The sequence below is a fragment of the Acanthopagrus latus genome, chromosome 18, assembly GCF_904848185.1.
Source record: "Acanthopagrus latus isolate v.2019 chromosome 18, fAcaLat1.1, whole genome shotgun sequence".
NCBI lineage: Eukaryota > Metazoa > Chordata > Actinopteri > Spariformes > Sparidae > Acanthopagrus > Acanthopagrus latus.
Window position 1 is genome coordinate 15,630,901 of NC_051056.1, and position 11,096 is coordinate 15,641,996.

Genomic DNA, 11,096 nt, shown 5'->3' on the forward strand with positions numbered 1-11,096 from the left:
GCCCCAGGGGTCCCAACTCAGAACACATGTCCACTTTCTGTATGTTTACAGTACAGCAATCAGAGTGAATGAATGTCACTGCTGTCAGAGCAGACTTGTCTGTTTTCTGGACAGTGTCACCAAAAGGAGACAATGGCTTAATGCAACATAAACATGAAACAGATTCTGAATACCTCTGAAAACAAACAGATTAAATATGAAAATAAATAATATATCACGCTGGTTGTCACGCGACCAACTGCGGCAACTAGCCCGCAGCGGTCCTCACACTTTAGATACAGCGTGGTCGTCATTTACGGCAGTGACAGCTCTGCAACATGTTCACACGAGCCAAGTGACAGACGCAGGCGAGCTGTGAGTGACAAGCGCTTAAAGGCTGAAGGTCGTCATATACAGCGACAGCGCAACATCACCCTGTGACACTCTTACACACTTACAAAATTGAGTTCATCTCAACCGTTACAGCATGGATGAGATGTCAGAAAATGGGAATTACCCACAACTCCACCTGCTAATGGCGACCAGGTGAATGTGATTGAAAGTTCCCGGAAAAGCAAAGATGAATGGAGTTTGAGATGAGATTGTGTTTAAACATACTTTAAGTGAATGTGGTGTAGGTGTGTTTCAGAATAATAATTCGAAGTAATAATTTTGCAGCTGGAATACACAAATTCAAATAAATTATTTTACACCTTGTGAATAAAGTTTTAAATCATGGTGTCCATCCATTAGATCGCCAGACCGTTGACTGGATAATAAGTAGTGAGGTTGAGATTAGATTGCGGGTCTGAAAAGTGTAGCCAATGTGATAGTACCTTATATCAGCATTGTTTCTAATGTCCTGGAGGGCATTTGTTCCGAAATATGTCCAATTTCATGTAAGCTTACACGAAAATGACGATACTCACTTGATTTATAACCCACTTATTTTGTTTTTTGGCTTTTTACAGTGTTATTGACAGGACAGTTCAGAACGGTTTTCTAGTGAGTTTATGGTCTCAATCACAAGTTTGAAGTCTTCGTCAACACAGTTTGATGTTCATTTAGTAAATTATGGCCCCTTTTAGAGTCAAATAGACCATAAACCAGGGTGTGCTTTATGGTGTGGCTACCTTGCGATTGACAAGTACTAACCACAACGCGTCTTCATGGTCTCAGTCATACCCAGTCAGCATCCTATCCAGCACCATCCGCTTGCCCAAATATGGTCACTTCCAGCTCCGAAAAATCAAGACGCCGACAGCCAGACACGAGGCTTTAAAACAGTAGTCCACAAATCAATGGGTGACGTCACAGTGGCTCCGTCCATTATTTATTATGCAGTCTATGGTCAAACCACTGAATGTTCTTATTCTCATTGCCAGTACTTGGTGTTTTGTGATGCATTCAAGTAAAGTAGTAAATGTAAACGATACTTGAAGTACCATTTTCTACACCTTGCAGGAACTAACTTAAGTCATCCGGTGGTAAATTGTTTGGACAGGACTTTGGAAGTTCTTAGTTCAGAGTTACAACCATATTTTCAGGCTTTAAAAGTGTCCTGTCCAAAAAAAGAGGTATGTTTACATTCCCCAAAATGTATATTTTGTGTGGATCCTTGAATGCAATGAATTGTGTAGAATTGTGTAGAATATATTGGTGTCTTAACCACCACCTGTACGTCAGTGGAACTGTTTGGCACCATTGGCAGGATTGTATTCAGTCTCTAAGCCTCACCTCAGAAAAACAAATTTGAAAAACTAGGTAACCCTAACCCTATTATGACCCATATTTATGTTTCTTGTTGGTGGTGACCTCTTCCTCTTCCTCCAGCTGTGGACGAGGAAGTGAGGAGATGTAGAATAAAGAGTTAATTTCTGTATAAAAAGAGGGACGCATGGTGGATGGATCGAACAAGGAAAGGACCTTGATTCAGGAGGCCGCTTTGTGTCCAGTGTGAAACCCAAAGTCTACCAGTGAGCTCTTTTAACTTAATAAATAGTGAAGTTATGTCCCATACATAACATAAAGTAAGTTGCTCAAGTAATGTCGGTACATATGTAACCGAAGTTTCAGAAGTAATGTAGTGATTTGAAGCCAAACCCCAAAGTTTTCCTAAACCTAACCAAGTAGTTTTCTTTCCTAAACTACAACTGTTTGACAAAGGCCCGGCACATGTGTGTCGATGTTATACTGCAACAGCCATGTTGTTCCTGAAGTGGTGATAAATGTTGTTTTGGGAGATTCTGATAAATGACCTATATGGTCCATTGGGTATGAGGATGTGTTACTGTCGGTTATCATGTTAGAGACAGATGGTGACCCAGGAATGGAAAAACTGTCCATAGTGCGTCCAAAAACTCCACAGATTTACTGAATTGAAGAAAATGTGCTTCTTGTATTGTACAGTTCGACTGCCCTGTCATGTTCTTCGAAACAGTGTCAAGGTCCACTTACCAGCTGTTCCTCAACAGATCGCTCCGTTATCATGGAGACAGATAAGTCGGGAGATATCGGACATAAGTGACTGAACTTTCTCCATCTGCTGAGGGACACATGTGGTTGCCTGGTCTGATAAATGTATATAAGCTCTGGAAAAATCTGGTAAGTGGACCTTGAGGGTTTGATTCAAAGATAGTAACTGTGGAAAATAATTAATTTCTTCATCAAGCATCTGGTCTGTTGTGAGCTCACTAATGTTAGCAAGGTGCTAGAAAAAATGTGACAGGGACACTAAAGTCTCTAAATAACTACGATACTTGAATACCTCCAGGTCGTTGATGCTGGTTTTGAAGACCACCAGGCAGTTTTTTTCCCATAAGACTTGAATGCAGCACCCGTCGGCAGCGGTGACGCAGCCCATTACGAGCCTGTGGTCCACTGTAGCACACTGATTGGGCCAAATCGAGGGTGTGTTCACAGCGTGGGCAGCTTTTAACAGACGCGGATTGAGCAGGAGATTCCAGTTTGTGGTATAGGCGCAACTGGAAACGCACCAAGCCCATCTCCAGACGCGTGCCACGGTACGCTACACCCGCCTGGGTGCGCCTGCTGCAAAACCTGTGCACTCTGAGAAAAAAAAAAAAAAAATGCTGCATTGCAATTTCCTTTCTGTGCTCGGCAGGCTTAAGCCAATTTGTGGCACACTGAGTGGAACAACTTTTTTTTTATTGAGAAGAACAAAGTCTATAGTGATGGCATGGTAAATTTTTAAGATTGAACTAATTTGACATCAAAGCTGATCTTTGTGTTGGAGTAACGTCATGAGGATGGAGGACAAAAGTAGGACAAGATCATCATAAATTCATGAGAGAGAGAGAGAGAGAGAGAGAGAGAGAGAGAGAGAGAGAGAGAGAGAGAGAGAAGACCACATCCACCATAAGAATATAATGGGAATATTGAAATGTTGAGGTTTTCTACGCTGCATCATCTGCTGGCCAAAATACCTCCCATTTCTCAGCTGTGGTGACTTGTCCAGAATTCATTCCACTCACTCAAAACCTCAATTAAACCGATAGATACTGCAGTCTGAGGATGATAATTATCTATATTTAGAGCCATAAGTGATCGTCATTTTGGTTAGGTTAGGCTAATTTCATTGATGGTCTAAATATAGCCTGGGTTTGAACGTTTTTCCAGCACACGGAGCCAGAGCCTACCATGAAAAAGGATTTGATGAAAATAAATGAAATGTTATCATAAACAGATTTTAAAGTCACAGATCTATGAAATTCAGTCGACCGCAATCACATGCCTGTTTGTCTGTCTCTTCACACCAACACGCACACTCACACACACACACACACACACACAGAGGCACACACACCATGCCCAATCGTTTCCCTATGTTCGTTTATGGGGGCGCCTGAGCAGTGCCGTAACGTATCTGTCTGTGGGTCGGGGTTTTACTCGGGGCCCCCCTGCACACACCCAATCACGTTCACGACACTAAACCACCCATATTGCTCCTCGTTCTTCTGCCACCCTGTGAAACAGGTCGAATGTGGTTTCAAATCTGAGAATTAACTGCGATGAGAAGGTTGACGGGAAAAGAAAAAACGAGATCACCTGGAGAGGTGAAAGCATTCATCTGTCTGAAGTCTGTAAGCTTAAACAGTGAGCTTGCTCCACTCTGTAATTAGTGCAACTGTTAGTATCAGTGGGCCCCCTAGAGGCTCGGGACCCAAGTGCAGCCGCCCACCCTGCACCCTGATAGTGACTTCCTGCCACTGGTGCCGCTTCCTGTCCACCAGCAGGCCCCTGGAGTGGCGAGCATGGCACCACTGGCTCCTATAGACGCACCATTAGGTCACTGGAAACATTTCGCAGACAGAGACTTTATGTTCCCATGTAGCAGCAGTTATTCCACATGGCATCCTCAAGTGTTGCTCTTGACAAAGATTCCTTTACCGTCTCCAAATGCGCTGCCCTGCCAATGCTGGTCCTCTATTCTTAGATCACACTCTGTAGTAGCGGTTAGCAGACCTCATTGTCACAGACTAAACTGGGCATTGTGTAACAGACCTCTTCATATTCACTTCCCCATAAAAAAAGTAAGCTTGAGGCATTGTGTTTATAGAGGCTTTCAAGTGTCATTACGCAGCGATTATAGCATGATCTAAAAATCAATATAGAGTATTTATAAAGTCCTGACACCCTGCTTGTCTGTGTGACATTTTTATTAAAGGATTAATCGCGGGGTGACACTGTGCTTTTCTTTTAGTGTTCTGTGACTTTTCACCCACTTTCTGTGAGAGCACTGGCTGCAGACACCTTTGGAGCTGCTGCTCATTTAATCACCTTGCATTAATGACGAGCTAAGCCTATTTTATGTAGAGCACTTGGACATCATATGCTTCAGTTTTCTCCAGCTTGTTGGCAAGCTTGGCACTTCTAGATCCTCCCATTGCTCTCATGCTTAGACCCGTAGCCTGAATATGTGCTCCAGTTTTTATGGTAAAAACAGACTTTCTGTGGAGTTTTCACTCTTGCAACAAACAGGAGCTGGAAGGTGTCTTGCAGTATATGCAAAACACATGAGCTGGTTGGGGGGGGGTTGTAATTACGCCTGTGTGTTATTGGGGGTCTATATTGGACAATATGTGATTGACTTGTGCAGATTTGGTTTGTGAAGCACTCATCCCAGAGCTGTCACACTCAACTTACTCATGAATATTGCTTTATGGCGCCAGTTTTATTGCAAAAAGGGGACTTTCTCTGGACACTCCCCTAAAACCTTGGACGTGGATGTCTGCGTCTCTGATTGGTTCTGAAGCCTCAACTGACAACACCTGCTTAACTCCTTCATCCAAATTGACACCCGGGGCTCTGAGAAATATAGGCAGCATCCCTTGCAGCTCATGCATTCAGTCCCACAGCTGCCCCGTAAGACACCAAGCCGCAGCTGCGCTGATCACTGATCCAAGGTGAACCCTCACACACACACACACACACACACACACACACACACACTCACACTCACACACACACACACAGACGGATACACATACGCACACACGCTCCGCACACTGCCGGATCTTAGCTGGGAATCGAAGCGCACCGTCGGAGACGCAATGTTGGTGAAACTGGCCGTGGCGCTGCTGGTTTTGTCTGTGCTGGAGCAAGTAGTGGGATCGGATAATACTGACATCCATGACAGCCTCCCGGAGAAGCCTGCGAGCCAGAAAGGACGCCTCTCCTTGCAGAACACAGGTAAGAAATAAGTGGGGGGAGAATGTGGAGGTTTCTCGCTGCTCGCACATCTACACGTGTTTCTGTAGCTGCAGATTTAAACCACGCTGGGGGACTCGTGCGGGCGATTTGAGCAATACGCTGTTTTTAACTTAAACCCGGCGCGACGCTGCACACCAGTGAGCCTGTTCGATTACTCAGACAAACGATATCTTGTAAATACTCTCAGACAGAAATCCAATATGTTAGTAAACTATTAATAGAATGGCACAAGGTAATAGGTAATGTATACGGCAGCGCATCTAGGTGTGCGTGCGCGCTGGTGTGCGCGTGTGCGCGCGCGCCATGGATCACCGTTTCAGCGGCTTTCTGGAGGAAATCTGGCTCTTGCATGTGCTGTCTCTTGAAACCAGTGTGGGCTGATGTGTTAAAGCAGGTTAGTGGAGCAGTAATGAGTGTAGCGGTGTCTTTGAGGGTCAGAGCCGAGAGCACGTTTATGTATCAGACCGGTCCTCTGCAGAAACATCGTTTAAATACAACAACAACAACAACAACAACAACAATAATAATAATAATAATAATAATAATAATAATAGTAACAAGGCACGTTTAATTCCCTGATTAACTCAAAGCGATAAGACCTCGCTGGACTCTTCCCAGAAACTTCTCCACTATATCGGCTCATCTTCCCCCCCAGCACGCCTCGCACACAGCATGACCTGCACCCCGCCATGTGAGCCATGTGTCAAAATATTACAGCATAATAGTTATCTGAAAAATAGGGACGAACTCCAGCGCAGGTTCCCCCAGCAGAGACCTCGCTAACACCGCTGTGTAATTCAATGCACGTTGCGGCCAAGCTCGTACGATCCAAGCACATTCCCGCGATGCCAAAACAAGCACTGCTGACAGCGGCTCACTTTTCCTGCGCACTAAAGTTCAACTCCGCGCCTACAAACCCCGCAGCCCCCCCCCCCAACCCCAACTACTACTGACCCCCCGACAGAGGCTCTTTGTTGACAAGCGCGATTCCTAATAATCCACATTTAATCAGCTTTTTGCCGTCTTCTTCTCCTTCTTCTTTTCCCTCTGACGGCTTTTTTTTCTTTTGCGCAACTGGTGCGCACTGACAGGGAACAATGTTCCTGCGCGCGCATCAGTTATCAGCTCCGAGACGAATCACGCGTGTAATTGTGTTTTACTTAGGTCAACACTTTGGGCGTTCATAGCCAAAGTGAAACACTACGCGGCCTGCCGGTTCTGGCGTTAACTTAAGAGTAAAACACTCCCAACGATATCACATATGGTGAGCAGTGACAGGGTGCCCTGCTGATGCTGCTGCTGCTGGTGGTCACATGTCTCCTAATGCATGGTCTTACACGGCAATTAGGGGTTAAGAGGGAGACCTTCACTTTCTCCTGGCCATTTCTGACCTCATATCATCCGCGTTATTCCCGTCTCTCGTGGCTACAGTAAAGAGGCACTCGCCGGTCGTGTGCAGAGGCTGACATTATGTATTCACATGTTTTACTCTCAAATTTTTTTTGTTTTTTGTTTTTTTTTTGTTCCCCTGCCTGCCTTGCTGCTATGCACCCCCCTCCTGTCGCTGATGATGCACCTTTCTAATCATGTCATGCATCGCGCTTCGACAGCATTAATGAGAGACTTGTTGATGCACATGTAGTTGACAGACAGACAGGAAGAAGAAAAAAATTGTCGTCAAGGCTGTTCGGTATCTGCAATGCACCATCCCGTCTCCAACGCCAGGCAGTGCAGGAGGATTGTGCTGCAGAATGACACAGTAATATCTGTCACCAAGTGTTCCTCTGCAGGAACCCCCCTCAGGCTTTTTTTTTTTGGGGGGGGGGGAATTAAGACTCTCCCACCCCCCTTCACCCACCGCTGCATCCTCCCCCCACCCTTTTTTCCTCTCTCCCCTCGACTCTCCTCCTGCGACCGCCTGTGTCTGTGGAAACAGTTACACGCCACATCAGATTTGTGATTCGTGCAGCAATCGTTCGCCAGAGTGGAGTTGTGCCCCTCAAGCCCCCCCGTAGTCTTCATTGGCAACGCGTCGCCCTGCGAACAATCTGCCGCCGTTCTCTGCTGCGAACAGATGATAAGGTCCCTCCCCTAACCTGTTCTCTCTCTCCAGCTGAGATCCAGCACTGCCTGGTGAGTGCAGGGGATGTCGGCTGTGGCGTGTTTGAGTGCTTTGAGAATAACTCCTGCGAGATACGAGGGCTACAGGAAATCTGCATGACGTTCCTGCACAACGCTGGCAAATTTGACTCTCAGGTACTAAACTTGTCTTTGTCTGTGTGTTTGCAAAAAAAAAAACAAAACAAAACAAAAAAAACAAATGGTATAACCAGAGGCAACATTCCTTTTCCTTCTCACTGGTTCACTGCTCCAGCCTCGTCATCCATGAACAGATTTGTTTACCTTTTCCTCTCTCCACATACCTCAGAACACTGCATGTACAATCTAGAAAGCGAGACTGTACTGCGTCTCATAATCTCTCTCTTTTATTTTTTTTGTCCTCTCATGGGACGTTTGCTTCCCTCTCAGCGGACCGATGCGTGTACAGCACGGACCAAGGGGTCTTGAGCCAGTTGGACACGAGCCCAGTTTGCTCCCTTTTCATACATAGCGAGGCTGAAGCCCTGCCAAGCTAGGCCTGAGCAGGGGTCCCAACATGTCTATACAGTCACATGCTTGAAACTCACATCTGACAATCTGACATCTGACAATATCCAAAAAGATCATAGCTGGAGAATGACAAGATTTACTGTTATCCACGCAGATTTAACAACCCCAGAATCATAGAGCCACACACTGCACGCCCAACACTGCTGAAACAGGTGCACAGAGTGATACAGGAGTCAAAATGACACGCCAACGTGCCAGTGTTTTCTTTGGCTGAAGTCTAAATCCTCAAGTGTGAACTTCAAGGGACTCAACAGTTGTGTGTCTGTGTGTCCACAGGGGAAGTCCTTCATCAAGGATGCTCTCAAGTGTATGGCACACGGGCTACGGCACAAGTTCAGCTGCATCAGCAGGAAGTGTGTGTCCATTAAGGAGATGGTGTTCCAGCTCCAGAGAGAGTGTTACATCAAACACAACCTGTGCTCTGCTGCTAAGGAGAATGTGGCTGTCATGGTGGAGATGATCCATTTCCAGGATCTCTTCCCTAAAGGGTGAGACAAATGGTTTCTCTCTTGATTGTTTACCCTCCCTGGACTCTTCTGTTCTCCCATGTTTGGTAATGATACCATGCTATTTATCCCTGTCATTCAGCCTAGACGCAATGCTTCCAAATTCTAGATCACAACCTTCTGCCTGTCTCTCTTCAGCCCGTACGTGGAGCTGGTGAACATCCTGCTGAGCTGCGGAGAAGAGGTTAAGGAGGCGCTGACTCGAAGCGTCCGGCTACAGTGTGAGCAGAACTGGGGGGCTCTGTGCGACAGCCTGAGCCTCTGCTCCTCCCTCGCCCCGTCCCCCGCCGGATCGGTCGTCGAACAGCACCACCGTCGCCCCTTGCCCTCCATTCCCGAGCCGGAGCAGCCTCGCCCACCGCGACAAGGTGACAAGGACAAACCTGGTAAGGCGGGCTTCAACGCTCACCCACGCAATCGCAGTCAGGGACCCCGCCGCCAGAGTCCAGCGGCCGGAGTGGTGGCCGAGCAGGAAGACCCCGAAGCCACCGACATCCGGAGGTGAAAGTGCAGGAGACTGTCCCAACCTTTGACCCCCCGACAACATCTAACAAAGCCACACTTGCAGACTCATGCACACCGCACACCACACACACAAACACACACACACACACACACACACACACACACACACACACACACACACACACACACACACAAATTCCCAGAAAGACTTAGCTTAAGGAAACAAGCCCCGACATTTCCTGTCCTTATTCCGCCCTCTCCAGTCATTCCAGCAGCCCCACATGGTAAACTTTGCAGGGTAATTGTGGTGTAGTTATGCCAGACTGTAGGCCACGATTTTTAAAAAAAAAAAAAACGAGTAATAATTGTTATTATCATGATTATTTCAACTGTTAGGACTATTTTGGCTCTAATATAGCATTTTTTTTTCTCAAATCATACTTACTGTAAGATTTGATTATATTTGTATTATTTATTTTATTCTTTATGCAATGTTGAAATATCAAAATGTACATAGAAATATACTTATCTATATTTATATAAACATGTATAAATATAGTACAATATGCAATACTGATATACTATAGATGACATAGTATGTGGTGTGCTGTCTGTCGTTCTCTTCACAGTATTGCACCCATCACACATCGGTCTGTAGATATGTAACATACACCGTTTGTTGTTTCAGAGTGGGGGAATGTGTATTCTAATTATAGATACTTGATGATCAAATACAAATTGTACAGGTTTCAAGTCCAGTTCTGGCACATATGAATTGTAGTGCATGATGGCCACGAAGCCAGCAAACTTGTGTGCATTCTTCAAGTGAAAAAAATCCTTTTTTTTTTTTTCCTTAAAGAGGATGCCGATGTGATACTATGAATACGGACGGTTGTCTGACGCTTGTATGTATCGATAGGTCTCTCGCAAAGCTAGACACAAAGAGAGTCAAGACTCGATCTGTGGTGTCATCGAGTGCCGACGTCTGGGCAGCAGTGGACGAGAAGACGCGGTGACTGGTGTTGGCTGCAGGAAAAAAGTGTCGCATTCATTGTTAACAGAGCCTCAGGAGCCGCGTCTCAGCTACATGACAGGTTATCAAAAGTCGCGTTCGTGGCTTCGGGAGACGTTATTGCTCTTTGTTTCACAGATTAATATCCGAGCCGCCAGATGTTCCACATTCTCTTTGAGTCGCTTTTCCATACAGCTATCAGTGAACTGCAGCAAAGAGGGGACGCTCCATCACGTTCTGATGCCGAGTCCTTTTCGCTTGCACGAATCACACACATCGAGGTGCCTAAAACTTGTTATTGTCCACGGTGACCGCTTCTCTGTGATTTAAGTGAATGGATGATACTGTGTCAGGGGGAGGAGGAGGAGGAGGAGGATTTCCTGTTGAGCTATTTTACGATGATGTTGAGCCACAGTCTTAGATTTTGCACTTTGGATTGGATGATTGTCGGTTTTTGTTGGACTGCTGCAGGTTAAGACGTAAGACCAGGCCCTCTAATCAGATCTTACTGTATGGGATAACTCCTGTATCCCCACAGGCTCCGGAGGACCAGACTGAGCCCCCTTCTTTAGAAGAGTAACATTACCCTTTTGTGGTGTCCCAGCAGGCAGGAAAGAGGCTTGACAGAAACCCTCCAGATCTCCAGCCCCTCTAAATTAGCCCTTATTTCTCTCTCAGTCCTTTACCTAGGTCAGGAGAGACATGAAGGCCTGTTATTCTACCCGTTAGAG

The 11,096-nt window shown here is 45.9% G+C and overlaps 1 protein-coding gene across 1 annotated transcript; it reads left to right on the forward strand.

Annotated features, from left to right (window-relative positions):
• Nucleotides 1–5,321: 5,321 nt before the first annotated feature.
• stc2a (stanniocalcin 2a) lies at nucleotides 5,322–9,547 on the forward strand. The gene is made up of 4 exons (XM_037076056.1): nucleotides 5,322–5,691; nucleotides 7,826–7,968; nucleotides 8,659–8,870; nucleotides 9,027–9,547. Exons 1-4 carry the CDS (start codon nucleotides 5,553–5,555, stop codon nucleotides 9,391–9,393), a joined length of 861 nt encoding a protein of 286 aa, XP_036931951.1. The 5' UTR covers nucleotides 5,322–5,552; the 3' UTR covers nucleotides 9,394–9,547.
• Nucleotides 9,548–11,096: the final 1,549 nt, after the last annotated feature.

Bases quoted from the DNA above. Each gene is read 5' to 3' on its own strand.
- stc2a (XM_037076056.1), top strand. From the start codon at position 5,553: ATGTTGGTGAAACTGGCCGTGGCGCTGCTGGTTTTGTCTGTGCTGGAG. The intron at 5,692-7,825 runs GTAAGAAATAAG...CTCTCTCTCCAG, and splicing joins CCTCTCCTTGCAGAACACAG to CTGAGATCCAGCACTGCCTG. The intron at 8,871-9,026 runs GTGAGACAAATG...GTCTCTCTTCAG, and splicing joins CAGGATCTCTTCCCTAAAGG to CCCGTACGTGGAGCTGGTGA.